The sequence below is a fragment of the Aspergillus alliaceus genome (assembly GCF_009176365.1).
Source record: "Aspergillus alliaceus strain CBS 536.65 unplaced genomic scaffold BDW43scaffold_12, whole genome shotgun sequence".
NCBI lineage: Eukaryota > Fungi > Ascomycota > Eurotiomycetes > Eurotiales > Aspergillaceae > Aspergillus > Aspergillus alliaceus.
This window is the reverse complement of record NW_022474695.1, coordinates 712746-731024: the sequence shown is the minus strand read 5'-3', so window position 1 is coordinate 731024 and position 18279 is coordinate 712746. Positions and strand designations below refer to the sequence as shown.

The window sequence follows — 18279 nt, the reverse complement described above, 5'->3', positions numbered from 1 at the left end:
GGGAGTAAATCTAAATGCGGCGAGGCGCATATGCTTTCGCCTTAGGCGGTGTCACGGGCCCACCGAAACTGAAACCCGTAGCTCCAATGATACTAGTAACAATAGCTTAGATGATGATCCTCCTAATAATCTACACAATCTTTCACAACGGTCTATCTTCCGGTCATGCGAGCACATCGCATGTCTATGGGGGAGCTTCACGAAGTTTGACGATCTTCAGCTCGCTGGACGGGGTATGACTCTTTGGCTTGGTTCTTTTCGCAGCTCCTCTTAAGCTGCGGAATGCTTTACCGGTGGACGCAAACCTAAAGCGCACGCGGTCAAGAACCGCGAGTCTCGTTGATCCTGGTCACCATGTCTTCCTCTGGCGGTACAGGCTCTAGCCTAGCCAAAGCTGTGGTGATTGTTTCAGGGGTCTCATCCCTGGTAGCCTCACTTTTGTCGCTCCTGTGAGAAGATATCCTTCCCCGCATCACGCCCGATATGGAGATATCTCCGCTAACGTTTATCTGTCCCCGTCGGAAGGTCTATATGGCTACAAACGTACGTGCACTACGATACTACGAGTTACTATAGATTTCCACTGATGAAGAATATTTAGGAAAAACTATCGAAAACCTCTCCTCCAACGATATGTCGTTCGCATACTTCTCATGTCAGTTTTTGCTCAGTTGTGGAGCATCAGCTTTAAGCTAAACGTATCAGGGTTCCGATATATGCTGCTGCTTCCTGGACAAGCATCGTATCATTGAAGGCGTCTCTTTGGTTGGATCCTATTCGTGATGTTTATGAGGTATAATCGGCCAACTAGGCAGCTATACATATTGTTGACGAATCACTTTCAGGCCTTTACTATCTACACCTTCTTTCAGTTACTCATAAATTTCCTTGGAGGCGAGCGAGCATTGATTATTATGACCCATGGTCGTCCTCCCATCCAACATGCCTGGCCGCTGAATCATTTCCTGCCGAAACTCGATATATCTGACCCCCACAGCTTCCTGGCTGTAAAGCGCGGTATCCTCCAGTACACTTGGCTGAAACCAATACTGGCCATCATATCTATCATCATGAAAGCCACGGATAGTTACCAAGAAGGCTATCTAGGGTTAACTTCTGGTTACCTCTGGACCGGGATTGTGTATAATGTCAGCGTTACAATAAGTTTATACTCACTAGCAATGTTTTGGGTTTGCCTTCACAACGACCTAGCACCATTCCGCCCTGTGCCAAAGTTCCTTTGCGTCAAACTCATTATCTTTGCCTCCTATTGGCAGGGTTTCTTCTTGTCCATCTTACAGTGGCTCGGGGCTTTATCCAACGGTGTCGCGGGTTATACCCCTGACAACCTCGCTGCTGCAATTCAGGACTCCCTGATATGCTTCGAGATGCCTATATTCGCGGTCACTCATTGGTATGCATTCTCTTGGCACGACTATGCAGATCCAACCATCTCGTCCGCGCGGTTACCAGTAATATACGCGCTTCGGGATGCCTTTGGAGTCAAGGACCTAATCGAAGACACAAAGATGACTTTGCGGGGCGATAACTATGAATATAGGTTGTTCGATTCTGGGGATCATATTATGGCGCATGCTGAATCCGAGTCTCGGGTAAGACGGATGATGCACGGCATGCGATACGAGCGTGGAGGGAAGGGCAAGTACTGGATTCCTAAGCCAGGTGAGATCAACAGTCGGACGCCGTTACTTGCTGGCGCCGAATCAAATAGGCGGGGAAGTATCGTGGACCGGTTCCGCTCGCCTAGTGATATTGAGGAGTCGACGCTAGATGAGGGAGATGAACAATTGTTCATCAAGGCTCGAGCGCTCGAATTTGGCGACTGGAATGTATGTGAAGCATTTCCCTAGGACAATTTCTTTGGGCTAACCTTGCCAGTATCCGGTAATCACGGCAAACCAGGCCCCACAAGATCAGCGTTTAGCTGTCCCGTCCAGCTATCAAACCCCGCAACAGCCAGAAGTGGTGAAGAAGTTCCGAAAACACAGAAAGGTCCGTGCGTCTAGCAAGGGAGGCGCATCTTCAGATGGCAATAGCATATCGAGTCCATCAGGAAGAGAAAGCACTGAAGCTCGAACCGCTCTTCAACGTGGCCCTAGCTCTTTTGCTTCCCGGAGCTCCCCCCGTAGCCAATTAGTTGACCTCCTGGTCGAAGACCGAGAGGCCGAAGAAAAGGAACGAACTGAACATCAAAGGACGATTGGTTCTGCATTGCTAGAGCCGGAACATCGATATTTCCAGTGAGTGATTCATATAATTGGATTCGCAGTCCTAGGGCTGAAGTAACCTTACGTAAATTGCAGGACACCATCCGGGCACCCAATTAGCGGTCAGTCTGACATGGCTCAGACAGAGGGTCCCAGTGAACACACAAACCAACCAACCGACCAAGATGAGGACACCAACAGCAATGACCCAAAGACACGAGAATGGTCTTATGAAGGGTTAGAGGATGAGAATGTTTGGAGTTGATAAAAATAATCATTCTCGCTGCATATACGCATAGTTTGAGTTGTTTATGTTATTTACATTTCCGGTGTATAGGTTGTTTTCTTTATCTTTCTTTGTTTGCTTGTCTGTCACTTCTTCTTTTCCTTCACATCTTCTCTACAGATCCCTTCTTATTTCATTTCGTTCCGTTTCAGAGACAGAGGGGAACTGTTGTTGTTTGGTGCCTGATAAAGTCATTTATAAATAGCACGAAACCAGGCAAAAAGTAATAAATTTAGGGTTATAGACATTCACCACTTGCTAGGTCTCCGCACCTTCCAGACAAGACTAGATGAGACACCTCACGTCGGTGTTAAACATGGCACCATCCTGTCCAATATCAGTGACCAGTGACAAGTGACAGCACATGTCATTTGCTGTGACAGCTATGACTGGCGAAACGTGTTCAACTATATGCATTAACAAATGACAATGCGTCTATAGGCGCGGCCTCATTTTAGTGTGGGTGACCTGATGTGATGACCAGCAAATCACACGCAGGTCAGACACGTTGTCTAAGAGGGGAACCAATCAAGGAACGTGACTGCTGTCAAGTTAGGTACCTCATTTATTTTCATATCTTCCTAGTCTTATCAAACCCCCATTTCATTAATGCTAACTATGCGATCATAGTTTGACCCGTCTGCCACGATGCATGAGCACAAAGGGACAGACCGAATCCGATTCGCTTCTGAACCATCTCGTAGTAACCGCGGGGTTGATCAGGCTTTATGCCAGCCTCCCACCGCAAGAGCTGATGCCTACGTTCTCGGGCCCCTTTCACTTTAAGGGCTTTTTGATCTACCGGTAGTGCCCTTGTGCTTCGTCTTCCTACGTTGATCTCATACAACCCCCCACCCCCTCTTCCTCCTTCTCTTCCTTTTTCGTACTGTTGGGACCCCACTGGATGATGGACCAACAGCTTGGAAGCGTTGGCAGCGATGAAGCGGGCAATTGAACAAGCAGGATCTGTGTGCGCTGGCTGGATCTCGTCCTGCTTGTACTGCCCGGGCTCCGGGGGCGATGATGAAAGCTTCCGCCACCAACAGTCTTTGAAGCAAAAGGGTATGTGACTTGATACATCTATGTCACCTATTGTTCTGAGAGACAATGAGAAGTTGCTGAATCTTCTCTTATCCTAGGGGCTGAGCGAGAGATGAAAATATGTCATACGCAACCTCATCTCGTACCCCCGATGATGCTGGAGGTCGACAATACTCTCCCAAGGCCATGTCCACCGCCCCGAGCGTCGTCCATCCCCTCATGGAAACTGGATAGTAGGTTAGGGACGCAGGCATGCAGGCGAGCGAGTTTCTCTTTGAAGAGAAAATCGACTGCCCCTCTACGAATCAGTGGCCCATCGGAATTCAGAACAGTGTCCAGCTTTGCAACTTCTCCCAAGGGATTCCATCCTGACAGCTTCATTCTCTTGACTCCTGAACAATTTCGACCTCTCAAGCTAAGCTTCGAGTCTATTGACAATCAATTGCCGGATCTTCCCGAATTTGAGAAATATCATATAGAGGGAGAACGTCCAGCGCTTGCACGACCCCCTCGCACTCTAAGAACTTCTGTCGATTTGTCCCGTATATCCCGCTCCAAATCTCACCGACCTTCGTCTTCCTTTCAATTAGCACGGAAACCCGTCGGGTCAGGATCCCGGCGATCTTCTCTAGCTACTCTGGAGCAGCTCATGGACAAACAAGTTCCTACGGCCAACCCCTTGATCCCTCACTTTTCTACCCGTTCACACGCAGTTACTGGTCTGACTGCTAGCCTAAACCATCCCACTTTGACCACGCTGGACTCAAACAATGGTTGTGAGCCAGCAGTGTTGAAACCAGAGCCTCCTAAAGAGCCGCAAGCAAGCAGAGTCACCATGCCCCCTAGGACTCCCACCAGCACCGCCAGTACCACCCTGCAGGACAGGCCATTACCACCTATCCCGGTCGAAGGTTCTCCTTTATCAGGCACCACCCAACGACCCCCGACGACACCGACTGAGACCCGACCACCCACCACTCCTTCTGAGAACCGTGATCATACACCAGCAACAACAACACCACCCCGATCCAGCCGCGTCACCCAATGGCTCTTTCAAACAAGCAACAGGCCCTCCTCACCTTCATCATCCCCATACCCTTGGAAATCCACTGTCACCGACAAGAACCCCTTCCGTATTCGCTCCCGTAATCTCAGCGGATCAACGTTCACCTCAGCTCTAACAGGTGGCTTTAAGACCACTCCATCCTTATCTAGCAACACTACAGCCGCCACTCCGTTCCGACCATCCCACAGCGAGTCCAACCTTGAAAAGGAGCTTGACATGTCTACGTCCTTTTCTCGGCCCTATCTACCTAAACAAGCGGATGAGCCCGCCGTCTATCCTACAATATTCGAGGCCCCACAACATCAGCAGAATGGCTATGATGAATTCGATCACAACTACTATACGAATTATCGTCGCTCTGCTGTTGGTTTGGCATTCTAGAGAGCGTATGTGTGGTGTTCGTGTATATACCTTCCATGTTCGCACCTTCCTGAGTCATTAAAATGTTATTTGGTAATAATTTCTCGGTTTGTTATATCCCTCTTTGTCTTAACGTCTAACTATGATTGACTCTTGTCTCTTTTGAGTCCCATAATTTCTTCTTTGCCTCTTGGCCTTTTGCCGGTGGAGAGGAGATTCCAGGGAGCAAATTTCATATGGGTGTTGCGGATAACCTCTCGTAGTTCATTGCCTTGCGCACTACTCCGTATACAGCTAATTAAAGTAGGTCGGGACCTACATTTTACAATAAGCCAGGTAGCATACAAAGTACCTAGGGTTAATATGCCAAGGCGGTCGAAGAAGGACGTAAATGCAAGAAGATGAATTAGGGACAGTGTTGTTTCTCTTACACTATCGATTACCACATAGGAACTCTTGTATGGAAGAGCAACAAAGCAATTCGGCCCGAGGATTTTCCTCCCAAGCAGCCAAGGCGGTCAGGTGATTAATGCCGAAATATCTGTTTTTCTAGCGATATCGCTAACTCCCATCTTCTCAGTAACACAGCTTTATATTCCCTTCTCCTTCTGCCATTGTTAATTCTCCCTCAAACCCTTCCCGTCACAATGTTCCAGAGAACCATCCTTAGACAGGCTCAGGCCGTCCGCCCTCACCTTTCCGTCCGCTCCGCTTCAGCACCATTGGCGCTCCGTCGCACGTCACAATTTCAGCCGCAATCCCTCCGTCCACTTGCTCGTCTGCCCGTTGTGCGCAGCTACTCTACAGAGAACAAGGCCGAGAAAGGCAAGCAGGAAGAGAAGAATGGTGAATCGGAGTCTCAGAACCCCGAGGATTCCGTTCGTAAAGAGCTAGAGAAGAAGGAGAAGGAGGTCGTTGACTTGAAGGTAAAGTTACTTTCTCATGTCTTCATATCGTTTTTTGAGCTTCACCCCGACGTTGTTACTTTTCTTCCCTTTATTTTCCTTCTCTTTTCCTTTCTTTAGTTGCACTTTTTTTCCAGGCACCCCATTAACACGGCTTGTAACAGGATAAATATGTCCGCTCCGTGGCAGACTTCCTCAACCTTCAGGAACGCACCAAGCGTGATATGGACAACGCGCGCAACTTTGCTATCCAACGTTTCGCTGTTGATCTTCTTGAGAGCATCGATAACTTCGACCGTGCCCTCCTGGCTGTTCCCGAGGACAAGCTCAACTCGACCGAAGCTGAACACAAAGACATAAAGGATCTCGTCTCCGGCCTGAAGATGACTCAGAACATTCTGATGAATACCCTCAAGAAGCACGGACTAGAGAGGTTCGACCCCAGCGAGCTTGCTGAGGATGGCAAGGCTCAGAAATTCGATCCTAATTTGCATGAGGCGACCTTCATGGCCAAGGCTGAGGGCAAGGAGAACGGCGACATCATGTATACTCAGAGCAAGGGCTTCAGGTTGAATGGACGTGTCTTGAGAGTAAGCTCCCCTACCTCTTCACGTTGGGCTCATTGGGTCGTGGTATTAACGAGATTTTCCTGTAGGCTGCAAAGGTCGGCGTTGTCAAGAATGACTGAATCACCCATACCGTCTCATCTATATAAACTTCCCATCCGCAATCCCCTTAACTCCATCTTCTCTTCTTTTCCACCTGTATAATATAACAAATACCATTTCATCATGTCGGGGTAAAACCAAGCACGGCTCTGGTTTAACCGTGTTATCACTACTTGCCTTGTCGCCACGAATGCATGTGTATGATACACCAGCTATTTTTGTTCGCATACGAAAGAAAAACTTACATTCAGTTTTTCTTTCGTAGATTTTCTTTTCTTTTTCTTTTCTTTTTCTTTTCTTTTTTTCTTGTTTTATATCTGGCGTTCGAAACTCACCTCTCTCCTCATTATATCATCTATACCTGTATAATATACGCGACGATCTGGTCTCTTCATTCTGAAAAAGGTGGTCTGATGGGCAATTTTTGGATATGGGCTGCATGCATGGCATTGGATCATGGGGTTTCCTTTCCCTTGCTTGGTTATCTGGGTTGTGTCGTTTCGGTAACGGATGTAAAGGATCATGACCTACATTAATAGATGATTGACTGGATCGGTCATTACTCGTACTTCTTTCTCCTTGGCTTTCGGTGAACATTGTTCAGTAAATTTCTCGACTTCGTTTATTCTACCTAATTATTCACAAGGCGGAAGTGAAGCCGACGGTCTATAACGAGACTTCGATAGAAATATGTTAAGCATGTGTCTGTGTTTATATATCAGAGCCGACTAGGTCATTGAAGTCGAGGTGATTTTTGCTTTCACAATATGGTACAATTGAATGGTTACGTAACTGGATATTATACAAGGTTCCGAATAACTAAGACCAACTACCTCAATGAAACACCAAGTAACCCAACGAGCTTATCCCTAACTTGATCATGAAGGTCATTAGTCTCTTCATTCGTCAACGTGCGCTCCAGACTGCGGTAGTTGATCCGGTAGCACATGCTCTTCTTGCCGGTCTTCGGATGAGTGAACTCATCAATAAGTCTGACGTCCTCGACCAGATCACCCGCAACACCACGGACGATTTCCATGATATCATTCTCGTGCACCGGAACCGCTCCGCCCGCAGCACTACCACCGCTCACAGCGGCGGAGGGAAGCCAGAAAGCAACATCCTTGTAGCAAGCCGGGTGTTTGGAGAACGGTTCGAAGCGGGTGATATGACCAGCCCTGAATTGGGAAAGGAAGCGCTCGTCACGAGACCAGAACAGTCGGATATCCGGGATGTTAAAGAGAAGCATAGCAATGCGTTCAAGGCCGAGTCCGAAGGCCCATCCGATGCGGTTGGGCACGTCCGAGTTGATTAGCAACTCTTGTTTAATGACACCGCAGCCTAGGATCTCAAGCCAATCGCCTTGCCAGAATACTTCTAGTTCCCAAGAGGGACTGGTAAAGGGGAAGTATGCCTCCACCCAGCGTACCTTGAGCGGCTCCTGTTCTCTGAAGTCGTTACCGTTAGCGGCGGCGGCAGCCTTGCTAGCTTCGGTGAAGATCTTGATCACCATACGCTCGAGAGAACGTTTGAGATGCGCTGCTACGGCCTCGACCTCCTCTGCAGTATGGTGCTCCGCCTGCAGTGGGTTGCGCTTTTCGTGGATGGTAGGGTTTGGGTCCTCGACGGCAACATCGTGGGAGGGGATGCGGTTAAGATCATCCACGATCTTGGCAGCTGTTTCCTTCGCATGTTTCAATGGGTCAACATCCGGCCGTTTCCACAGCATAGCGCCCTCCATCTGATGGAAAATAGGGTAGTGACTGCGATCGATAGCATCTCGGCGATACACGTCCGCGACAACCGTATACCCAACCTCCTCTGGCCGCAATTTCTCATTCCGATTAATCTGCTGAAAGTATGCCTGCTGGTGAGCGCTGGTATGTGTTCTCAAAACCGTTTTCTCGTTGACATAGTAGGTGTCCGTGCGACTACGACCGGGATGATCCGCCGGGAAACCAAGGACATCAAAATTCTGTGCGGTGGAAACAACGGGGTTCTTCTCATGGTAGTTCCCGTAGACCGGACCCGGGAACTGGCTTTCAATGAGCTTCCGGGTAATGGCAAGAGGATGGTCCTCGTTGAGGTAGAGTCGTCTTCCGACGTGGGAGAGGATCGTATCAGGGGTGTTGGTCCATTGGTCTACCGGGTAGGATTGCCCTTCAATTGGCAAAGACTGCTTATTTATGGAAGGACGGATAACCGGCTTTTGATCTGAATCCGTACAGTCTTGGTTTCTGAGAGCTGTTGTCGAGCTCCAGGTTCTGCGGTGGAGAGTGAGAGGGACCGAAACGTGCATGAGCGGAATACGCATGTTCCTACCGGAAGACCATCGACCGCTACTAGCGCGCAGCGCCCTGCCAGTGGCTAGGAGGCGCATTTCGATGTCTGATTTACTCCGAATTGGAGCGGTGGGATTACCAGGTTAGCGCAGGTGAATAGGATAAGTTGACTTGCATTGCGGCGGTGTCAATACAAAAACACCACGGGTCGGGGAAATGAATCACCGACGGATATCAGTTCTCAGTGTATGTACCCTCTATGTATGTACTGTATAATCAGTGCTTGATTGTTTCATAACTACGGATTGAAACCGCTCAAGGCCTACGTATGAATACGCCTGTTTGTATGTTGGACGGTTAAACATTTCGCGCAGAGTGAGAACAGGAGAATTGGCTAAATTCGAAGTAGATGACAGCCCAGACACCACGAAATGCCTTCCAAGCATCCACCGACCCAGGAAACAGAATACAGACAGGGATTAGATGTATCAACACCTAAACCATCCTTAAGTAAAGTTCCGAAAAGAAGTTATAAAAAGCACAGAAATGGCCAACCAACGCGTCTATCGCTTTTGCCTCACTTTCGCCAGTCAATGCAGAGAAGGAGATGAAAGAAGCGATGACCTAATACCGTAGTTGTGGACGCCAGCCAATCAAACCAAAGACCCAGTGAAAGAGACGCAAGAGTAGATCGAGGGTAACTCGTAACGCCAACCTCAAGTATGTGGAGATGAACCAACGCCATGAAATACAACGAGAATATATGCGAGTGAAGTCATCTCAGAGTGATATCAAAGAGGATGCACATGTATATAAGATCTCAACTCCGTTGTCAGATTCCCTCAATAGTATCGGACCCTGAGTCATCTGATCCATCGGCTAGCATGGAGTGAGTTGGTAGCTTTCGTCCTGCTCCATACACCATCTCCATTAATTTGGCTTTCTGCTTCTCCCGGACAGATCGAAGGTAATCGTAGCTGCCTTCTAGTCCACGGATTTGGCCTTCAATTACAGCCTCGACCGGCCCTATCATCCGGCCATTACTCCGACTACCACTAGTGTCAATAGCACCAGCGAAGCTCACGGAGTCGTTGCGTCGAACAAGCGGACTGACGAGCTTTCGCCGTAGAGTTTCGAGATTGACCTTAAGAGTGAGTAGCCGGCCGCGGTGGTCCATGAGGAGATGCTTGTTGGCGACCGTCCGGCTACGGACATTGGCGAGCAATCGCTTGTTCTTCTCGTACTTACGCACAACGGCTGCGTCAGGTCCGAGGACACGGGTCCAAAGAGAGCTGAGCATTTCGCCTTCAGCACGCTCTTGAGCATCTGACTCACGTACCACTGTGCGCTGAAGATTGAGGAACTGGCGATCGATGGATTCAAAGAGCGCGAAAAGCGCAGTAGAGTGCGTCAGCTCACTATTAATGGACTCTTCTAGTACCGACAAGAATTCAGTGAAGGTCCGGGTCAGAGTAGAACGCGTGCGCTGGGCAGACGTTTGACCAAAGACCGCAGTTACAATGTGGCCAAAGGTGGTGGGAGTGCTTGTCAGCTCGCCGCCAACTCCCTCCCCGTCGGGGATGGTGACACGCTCCAGCGTGCCGAGTCGCGCCAGGAGATCGTGCATATTGTCAAGCATAATAGATGGCAGTGTACTAGGCGGCTGGGATGACAGGGTCTCCAGCTCCCGTTTAGCCCAATCCATGACAAGCAATATAGAATCGACGTCCGAGTCCACATTGGCGAAGAAGCGAGTCAACTCTAAAGACAGAGACTTTAGAGACTCAGACAGCTCATCTAGCTGGCGTACTATGATCGGCGCACTGGTCATATTGGTACCACGCACCGACTCGCTTAGATCCCAGACCGCAACCCCGGTCTCCTGCAACGTTCCAATCTGTTGTACGCCATTCTCTGAATAGTAGATCAGAGGCTCGAAAGACCGCGCGAAGCCTGACAGCTTTACGAGGTCAGGGATTGCTTGTGGCACACTGGGTAAGAACAAGGCGCGCATGAATGCTATGGATAGTAGGGCTATCAAAATGGAAATGGTGGTGTTGGATTTGGAGCTAGTGATCTTATCGAATTTGGATCGTAAGCAACTAAATAATGCGACAAAGGGTTCGCGCTGCTGAACTTCTGCGCGCACAGCGAACCGGATATCTTGAAGAAAGGCCCACCCGTTAGTATCCCGCGCCAGCGTGCTGGACAGGGTTCAAACCGAGATAAAGCCTACAATTGCTTATATTATTCTCCGACCCAAATTCTAACCCTTCCGGGCCGGGACTGGTCCCCGGAGCCGGGCCTGTACTGGGAGACCGAGCCTTGTGCGGAGACTCTGCGTCAATCGGCAAGGGAACGTTGGCAGCAATCGTAAGGTCCCCTGTATCAGTGGAGCTGCTTCTTTTACCGGCCATGGGGGCCTCAAGAGCGTCTTCATACTGCGGGCTAGGTTCCCGCGATTGCGACGGACTGAGCCCCACAGTGGGTTTTAGTCCTAATCGATCCTGATCGATTTTGCGCAAATAGGGCTGATGTCGATACCAGCCACTGCCTTGAACGTAGTCATACCTCTGAAACCCTGGAGGAGACCAACGCTCCCCGTTGGGAGTCATGTCATCTTCCTCAGCATCTGATTCCTCTGACCGAAATCCTGAATGTTGCGACGGTAGACCAAACACCGGAGAACGGTGCGCATTACTTGTGTTCTCAAAGTCCTCGAGCGACGCATCCAATGACGGATGGTCGTCAAAGACGTTATCCAGCTCATCCAACATAGTGGACGGCGTTGCGCACAACCTATACGACGTTATCAAAGCCACTTCAATCGTTGCGACGCTGAAGCGACGACTTTCAGTTGACCAAACAGTTTCTAGACTGTCGCAGTGAGGTGTGGTAGCTTGTGGAGGGGTTAGTCGCAAGCGCACTAAACAGACGAGGTGGGATCGGTCTTGTGGTCTATCGCGAGGAGATGTGGGGAGAAGGTAAATAGATGGTAGGTAGGAAAAGACAAGTAACGAAGAGTAGCCTGCGAGTCAGAAAGAAGGTACGGGAATGGGCAGACGCAAGACATGGGAATGCGAAAGGGAGTAGAAGCCAGCAGACGAGGCCTTGATGCCTGAGGACGGAGCGACCGACTAACTGGGTTGCGACAAGTCACTCTTCCTGTGCCGGGGTAGATACGGAGTACTTGCAGCAGTTACAGAGGCGCTTGCATTAAAACGTTGTGCCACAGTGATCAGCAGTCCGCTGGAAAGTGACGTTAGTTCGAAGATTCGCTATCAGCCAACAATATCCATTCAGTGTTTTGCGGAGCTTCTTCAATCTTTTTGTTTCAAGGAAATGCGGCTCGTGTTCCCTTCTATTTCGTGTCAAGGTACCGAAGGAGATATGAACCAGCGATACCCCCCTCGCATCGCCCTTTGGGGTTTGAGTTGTTTTATCGGGGGAAGAGCGAGAGAGGGGCGCAGGTGGTGGCTGGGCCAATGGCGGTGGGCAGATCGGGGGGTCATGTGCCAACCGGTTCCAGACCCGTACTGTACCGTACAGGTCCATCGTAGATACTGTCCTGTCCTTGGAAAGAGGGTACCCTGAGGTTCACTCTAGACTAGTGGTAAGATATCGTTGTCGCTAGCCACTGAAACACTGGCTGAGATGTCCCCTAGAAATCCAGTCAAATCAGCCGACCCAATAGCATCCCAGCGTTGTAAGGATCGACAGCCAGTTTGCCAGAACTCTTCCTTTGCTTGTCCACGACGATAGGATAACCTGGCCCGAGAGGATCGGCTTGGTTCCTAGACAGGAATCATCTTCAGACACCGCAAGAACCTTGGAGAGGGCCTCCTGGCTAGCATCGCATTGCGAAGGGAAAGACCGGTGATGAACGGCGCTCGGGAACAAAAGCTAAATGAAAGCACCTGAAATCGGGATGCCCATATACCCACGTGATGAGGGCGTTGCGCACGTGGCTGAAACACGGGAACCCGACCCGGTGCCTGCGGTTAGTCAAGGTAAAAGAATCGAACAGAACAAAAAAGTTGGTCATCATGAGAGGAGATCTCTTTATTCATTATAGCCTTGCGGCCAGAAACTTAACCATGATACATAGAGCTGGAAAATAAACATAATCACGGGGAGGAAAAGGGTTATCGGCCGACATAGACACAGTCGCAAAGGAAACACGTCTCTATGAAAACCGCAAATCCAGCGCACAAAGGAAAACCCAGGTCTATTGCGAGTAAACAAGGTATAGAGTAATATTACATGCCCTGTCCGTCAACTGCCGAGGATCTGGGATCGTATCAAATCCAATGCGACAGGCCACCCGAACGGGGTTGAGAAACGAATTTTATCTCATAGAGCAGGGCATTTAGGCGGTGCTCTCCTTGAGGTAACTAATCGAACAAAAGCAGTTAGCGTCAAAATCACCTTACCAGTCAAACATAGCCAGGAAACGTACGTGATGAGGTCGTTCCTCTCCTTAGCCTTCTTGAGACCACCGAAGGCCATCTTGGTACCGGGGATATACTTCTTGGGGTTCTCGAGGTAGGTGAACTGATCCAGCATGTTAGTCTACAATTCCCAGTCACGTCACAAGCGCAGAGAACAGTGCGCACCAGAGTCTTCTCATCCCAAGTGACATCAGCCTGCTTGTTGGCATCGGTGTAGGCGTAGCCGTCGACGGAACCAGTCTTACGGCCGAACAGACCGTGAAGCTTGGGGCCAACCTTGTTGGCGCCATCAGCCTCGACAGTGTGGCACTGAGCGCAGCGAGTCTACCCAAAACATTAGCCGTCGCGCGACAGAAAGAAGACCCGAATAGCAAAGTCAACAACATACCTGGAAGAGCTTGGCACCCTTGGCAGAGTCACCTGAAGATATTAAAATATTAGCCGTCTGTTTCGCCTTTTCTGCGGCCTCAAGCTCGGCCTCGCGCATGCCAATAGTAGTGAGAAGACAGAAAGTGTCAAAGCTGGTCATGATGACCTGAAGGTTCGGGAATCGCGGGTGTAGTTCAAGATTGGTAAGTTCTTCAATTGATACAGTCTAAAGGGATAAGTCGCAGGCTGGTTTTTATCCAGAGGACATGGAACACAGTGCTGCAGGGAGGTTGTGCTACTTCCAAAAGTAGCCATCATTCACTGAATTCCCAGAAGCAAATGGAGAAAGGTTTGCGTTGGGACACCAACAGTGAATGATCGGATAGGATGCGCTTGGAGAATAACAGGGAAGTTGCCAGGGAGTGCAGTGACTTACCAGGAGCGAAAGAAGCTTCCTTGCCCATTGTGAACGTGTAGAGTGGAGTCTAAAAGAGACGTTGAAAGGGAAATATACAAAAAAAAGAAGGTATCCTAAAAGCGAACGAGGAAATCAATCGAAGAAAAAAGCTGGCAAGAAAAAAATCCTTGCGAATGTAGGAATTTGTACAAAGCGCCGTCTTCGCCCCCGAGGCATCCCGTGATCCGGGCATTGGCCAATCAGCGGTAGGATGATTCAGCACTCAACGGGCTCTCTCGGGACAAAGGAAACAACCGGTGTCTTTTTTCAGCACCTATTTTTTATTTTCCTCGGGGGAGAGACATCCCATCCCATACCACCGGACAAACGATAGGTAACAATCTTAACTTCCTTGGAAGGGACACAGCAATTGTGACTACATTTCTCAGAAAATTGCTAGCTCATAGGGTCCCTTTCCATAGGAACTACTTGATTGAGCAAATGCCGGTTTTACATAGGTATGATCTCATTCGGTGCTACACTTCCACGGCATTTGGATCCATTCCCAGTACGCGGGAGAACTGGGCCGATATGGAAATGGATGGATCCGGCCTTTGGAAATGCCTGCCTTGCCATTTGTTCCCCCGACGGGGTCTGTGTGGTTATCCGCCTTTTGCCCCGAATCGTCGCCTGAGGCGGAAACCTGCTCGGTGCCTCGGTACGGAGACCTAGTACGTAGTATACTGGTAGTAAGGTGATATCTCTCTCTCGCTCACTTTCTCTATACATTGAAGGGAAGGGCGAAATGTTGTGTATAGATTGTAGATCTCTTCATACGCGCCTTAAAATAGCATCTGCGCTTTAATCAACCGTCCCAGACGTCCACCCACGTCAACTATCGCTAGAACAATCCCCGAAGTATGCCATGATGTGGCCTCCTGTGTTCTGATTTCACTGTAGACCCCCTCATGATCTTTATAACCTTCTAGTATGGCCTGACCGCATACAGATGCTTTAGCCTCACACTCAAGAAAATTCAGGATACACTGGTGTCCATCGATTTGAGATATGCGGGCGTGGTGCCCCCAGTTTCGCGCAGCATTGTCGTAAAGGCAATATGAACCCAGCCGTTGCTCGAGTTTACGTGTACGACACATTCTGCTTCTGAATACATTGTATGAGAGGTATGTAACGCAGGTCCGTGTAGTATCTGACTGTGCAGTGCGGAACCACTTCCTCTATCAAGAATACTTTGAGAGCAGAATAGAGGATGATAATCGCTTTCTTTATCAACCGCGATTAATCCGCGGCATATGGACCGCAGGTATTCGACCTCTGTGATGTAGCACTCATTCAGCTCTGACTTATCCAACTGCTGAGCTGCAAGGGCATGTTGGAGTTCTTGCGTAGCAAGCGGTCTATTAGCATGGACAAGCCATGCAAGAATCTTTTTTGCAAGGTCTTTTTCGTATTTCCCCTCGAATTCTCTCCATTGACATTTTGTAGGTTTCTTTTAATATGTCAACCCCCTTGACAAGTCTTTGCAAAACATCATGAACATATCCTTCATTTGGCGGATTCGCAAGGAGGTCCATGATAGGCGTTGCAAGCAGGAACCTTAATGATGAGCTATTCCTTACATTTGAACAAATCATAAATTGATTAGATGACTTACATTCCATCCACTTTTTCAACGACCTCTGGGGTGATTAGATCCCAGACACTACTATTAAGGATATTTGATCTTCGATTGGCTATCTGCTGACCAAGATATACTGTTTATAACAGTATATCTTGATCTGTCGCGCGAATCTCCAACGACAGTGCATCCTCTTTTCTGAAGTCCTCCGATAGCGTATGATTTGTCCGAGAGGTTGCAAAGATGTTAATGTTGGACTTGCCTTGGAGACTAAAAAGACTGGACATGAGTTCCCATCGGGTAGCCTCTTTACACTCATCAAGCGCATCCACGACAATAAAGACTTTGGGGTACACGCAGTAGTAACCTTCAGGGCTTCATAGATCTTGTCCAACGGCAGCCGTGTATCCCTAGTATAGTGTCGATCATGCACGTCATCAACGACATCTGGAATCATCAGTCGGTCCTGAGTCTACTGGCTAAGCAAAGTTTCCAGAAAATGTTTTGTGTTCTTTATTTTTTTTTCAACTTGAAATTGCAAACAAGATAACCAACACCAAGTCCTCAAGCATCTTGACGCTTTCCCTCAAGACCTTGAATGACAGCTGATGCGAGAATCGCCTTCCCTGCTCCCGGAAAACCTGAACAAAATATATGCTCTCTATTAATCACCGCCCAAGCTTGGTACTCGTTCGAGTCAAATAGCCATTCACGAGTGCCTTTTTATCGTCTCCGTCGTCTCTCTATGTAGTCGTATTTTTGAGAACCATGAGCGTTGTCTGAGAGCCAGTTAAGGGCTTTGATGTGTGCTTCATTTTGCTGGTAGCTGACGACGTGTTCAGCACTTAGCCGTTTCCTCAGTCCTTAACTGGAGTGCTAGCAGGGCCTCATTAAGTTAATCTTCGTAATATGAGATATTGAAGTCCTCTTAATCTTACCAGCAAGAACATCCGCCATGCTCTTCTCGGCCTCAACAACGATTGGGGGGGGGATTCGATCAAGGAGGTCTTTTACTTATGCAGCTGCCGCCATTGCCGCATAGCCTTGCCATTCCTTGTTTTTATGAGAGTCCGAGTAGTCATATATACAGCACACTACAAGACAAGGAAAGTGACTCATGAGCCCTGCTGCCTCTATATCAAAACAGAGCACGCCCTTTTCGGCAAACGCATCGCGAAAGTCGTATCCTTCACCACCTGGCTGCCAGAAGCAACCGGGCCGTAGTGAAGCGCTGGGATCTTTTTGACATTGGTGTGTTTACTCCTCGTTTTCAAGTTTGACAAGGGCCATAGCGGGTTTAATGAGCCAAAGCCACAAACTGCTTGACACCTTTACTGTCGACGGGATGGACAACATAACAAGATGGGTAAAGCCGGTCAGAAGCTGGGTCTGGTCGTCCGTACTCCTGTTTCAATTGTGGCTTCTTCTCTAGAGCACCTTTGATTGATGCTTCAAGCCCTGGATTATCCTCATCGAATTCAGTCGGGGCATCATTCGCTGCCGACAATAAAAATTCTGGTGGCTGATTCAGAGCCGCTGTGGGTTGGAAGGTCTGATCTTGAACTCTTTTACCGAAATCATAATGAAAAACACTACCTATACTATTCCCAGGAGCGCTGACCACGAAATTACACAACCGAATGCCATCGTGACGCTCATCACTTGGTACACCACCGCCTATACCAACCATCAGACCAAGTCTGATATTAGAAAAGCTACGCAACATGTTGGTTGCAAGGCGCGATGCAGAGGATATGCCGTATGGGCAATCTAGCTATGACGGCACTGTGTTTTCCGATTCTACCAAGCGTATAGGTATTGCCGTCATTGACGAATTAAAAGTCCGGTGGTGCGTGTTGTTCGTCAAGAAATGCTCGCGCAGCGATATACTCAGGCTGGACAGCAGTGACCCAGCCGACTGTGTAGTCACTATGTTTCAACTTCGGGAGATTGGGGGTTGCGCCCTCATGCTTGTCTGGCATAGTGTTCCTCTCCGACGTGGCTCCTACATCTTGGTCACTATCAGTTCGGAATTCGCCCCCCATGTCGAACAAGCTTCGATCGAAGAATTACAGTTAACGCATCCAATGAGTTCAACGATGGTAAGGAAAGCACATCCTCTAAATCCCTTGAGTAGAAATCAACTTCAGTTTGGTAAGAAAAGGCGCATTGAGGTGCAGTGGACAGGGATTTATCTCATAGCCTCGGGCTGTGCTAGCCCCGCGCCAAAGGAGTGTGCCCAATTTGACAGAGGGATCATCGCGTTTATCGAGCAAGATCCTTTGCACTATAATTAGGACCCTTTCGACTGGGGTCATCTTCGATAGCTCCTCCTTTGAGTAGAATATAATCCTTGCAAGCTTTGCATATTCATTTGTGGAACTGCCAAACCCTGAGCTTCAACTGGGCCTTGATGACGGCTCGAAGCATAGAATGTAGGCCGCAATGTTGTCTAATATCTCACGAGTGGGCGGTTAGAACTCCGTCGTTTGACCAGAATTATCAATCAGCGGTTGGTCTAGCCTTTGCAATAAGTGATGGAACACCAACGGAGTCGAGAGGCGAAGTATGGTCTAGGGAGCTGTGG

At 48.9% G+C, this 18279-nt stretch overlaps 10 protein-coding genes across 10 annotated transcripts; 4 read left to right on the top strand and 6 right to left on the bottom strand.

Moving 5' to 3' along the window:
• The first annotated feature begins 149 nt into the window (after positions 1–149).
• Positions 150–2972, top strand: BDW43DRAFT_270691 (OSTA/TMEM184 family protein). The gene is made up of 7 exons (XM_032041355.1): positions 150–449; positions 526–543; positions 602–655; positions 706–793; positions 846–1850; positions 1900–2261; positions 2325–2972. Exons 1-7 carry the CDS (start codon positions 355–357, stop codon positions 2491–2493), a joined length of 1791 nt encoding a protein of 596 aa, XP_031902395.1. The 5' UTR covers positions 150–354; the 3' UTR covers positions 2494–2972.
• A 329-nt stretch (positions 2973–3301) lies between these two features.
• On the top strand, positions 3302–5382 carry BDW43DRAFT_36149 (uncharacterized protein). The gene is made up of 2 exons (XM_032049962.1): positions 3302–3576; positions 3654–5382. Exons 1-2 carry the CDS (start codon positions 3453–3455, stop codon positions 5000–5002), a joined length of 1473 nt encoding a protein of 490 aa, XP_031902394.1. The 5' UTR covers positions 3302–3452; the 3' UTR covers positions 5003–5382.
• A 246-nt stretch (positions 5383–5628) lies between these two features.
• grpE (mitochondrial nucleotide exchange factor MGE1) lies at positions 5629–6574 on the top strand (the record flags this gene model as incomplete). The annotated part of the gene is made up of 3 exons (XM_032044660.1): positions 5629–5907; positions 6051–6476; positions 6542–6574. The coding sequence occupies 3 exons, from the start codon at positions 5629–5631 to the stop codon at positions 6572–6574; spliced, it is 738 nt and encodes a 245-aa protein (XP_031902393.1).
• Positions 6575–6661: 87 nt separating this feature from the next.
• On the top strand, positions 6662–7237 carry BDW43DRAFT_36151 (uncharacterized protein). Its single transcript, XM_032049963.1, has one exon. The coding sequence runs from the start codon at positions 6749–6751 to the stop codon at positions 7088–7090; it is 342 nt and encodes a 113-aa protein (XP_031902392.1). The 5' UTR covers positions 6662–6748; the 3' UTR covers positions 7091–7237.
• On the bottom strand, positions 7238–9101 carry BDW43DRAFT_36152 (phenylalanine--tRNA ligase). Its single transcript, XM_032049964.1, has one exon. The coding sequence runs from the start codon at positions 8932–8934 to the stop codon at positions 7384–7386; it is 1551 nt and encodes a 516-aa protein (XP_031902391.1). The 5' UTR covers positions 8935–9101; the 3' UTR covers positions 7238–7383.
• A 567-nt stretch (positions 9102–9668) lies between these two features.
• On the bottom strand, positions 9669–11613 carry BDW43DRAFT_299027 (uncharacterized protein; the record flags this gene model as incomplete). The annotated part of the gene is made up of 2 exons (XM_032044659.1): positions 9669–10999; positions 11058–11613. 2 exons carry the CDS (start codon positions 11611–11613, stop codon positions 9669–9671), a joined length of 1887 nt encoding a protein of 628 aa, XP_031902390.1.
• A 1590-nt stretch (positions 11614–13203) lies between these two features.
• BDW43DRAFT_270678 (c-type cytochrome) lies at positions 13204–14126 on the bottom strand (the record flags this gene model as incomplete). The annotated part of the gene is made up of 5 exons (XM_032041353.1): positions 14093–14126; positions 13676–13707; positions 13453–13611; positions 13296–13390; positions 13204–13230 (listed from the first exon to the last, which is right to left on the bottom strand). Exons 1-5 carry the CDS (start codon positions 14118–14120, stop codon positions 13206–13208), a joined length of 339 nt encoding a protein of 112 aa, XP_031902389.1. The 5' UTR covers positions 14121–14126.
• An 81-nt stretch (positions 14127–14207) lies between these two features.
• On the bottom strand, positions 14208–15948 carry BDW43DRAFT_270668 (uncharacterized protein). The gene has a single exon (XM_032041352.1). The coding sequence runs from the start codon at positions 15208–15210 to the stop codon at positions 14896–14898; it is 315 nt and encodes a 104-aa protein (XP_031902388.1). The 5' UTR covers positions 15211–15948; the 3' UTR covers positions 14208–14895.
• Positions 15949–16989: 1041 nt separating this feature from the next.
• On the bottom strand, positions 16990–17382 carry BDW43DRAFT_309409 (uncharacterized protein; the record flags this gene model as incomplete). The annotated part of the gene is made up of 1 exon (XM_032046698.1): positions 16990–17382. One exon carries the CDS (start codon positions 17380–17382, stop codon positions 16990–16992), a length of 393 nt encoding a protein of 130 aa, XP_031902387.1.
• On the bottom strand, positions 17278–17830 carry BDW43DRAFT_270666 (uncharacterized protein). The gene has a single exon (XM_032041351.1). It carries the CDS (start codon positions 17735–17737, stop codon positions 17528–17530), a length of 210 nt encoding a protein of 69 aa, XP_031902386.1. The 5' UTR covers positions 17738–17830; the 3' UTR covers positions 17278–17527.
• Positions 17831–18279: the final 449 nt, after the last annotated feature.

Excerpts from the sequence above, each read along its gene's own strand:
- BDW43DRAFT_270691 (XM_032041355.1), top strand. The coding sequence starts at position 355 with ATGTCTTCCTCTGGCGGTACAGGCTCTAGCCTAGCCAAAGCTGTGGTG. Across the intron at positions 656-705 it reads GTCGTTCGCATACTTCTCAT|GGTTCCGATATATGCTGCTG; the intron begins GTCAGTTTTTGC and ends TAAACGTATCAG. Across the intron at positions 2,262-2,324 it reads CCGGAACATCGATATTTCCA|GACACCATCCGGGCACCCAA; the intron begins GTGAGTGATTCA and ends CGTAAATTGCAG.
- BDW43DRAFT_36149 (XM_032049962.1), top strand. The coding sequence starts at position 3,453 with ATGAAGCGGGCAATTGAACAAGCAGGATCTGTGTGCGCTGGCTGGATC. Across the intron at positions 3,577-3,653 it reads ACAGTCTTTGAAGCAAAAGG|GGGCTGAGCGAGAGATGAAA; the intron begins GTATGTGACTTG and ends CTCTTATCCTAG.
- BDW43DRAFT_36151 (XM_032049963.1), top strand. The coding sequence starts at position 6,749 with ATGTGTATGATACACCAGCTATTTTTGTTCGCATACGAAAGAAAAACT.
- BDW43DRAFT_36152 (XM_032049964.1), bottom strand. The coding sequence starts at position 8,934 with ATGCGCCTCCTAGCCACTGGCAGGGCGCTGCGCGCTAGTAGCGGTCGA.
- BDW43DRAFT_270668 (XM_032041352.1), bottom strand. The coding sequence starts at position 15,210 with ATGTGTCGTACACGTAAACTCGAGCAACGGCTGGGTTCATATTGCCTT.
- BDW43DRAFT_270666 (XM_032041351.1), bottom strand. The coding sequence starts at position 17,737 with ATGGGGGGCGAATTCCGAACTGATAGTGACCAAGATGTAGGAGCCACG.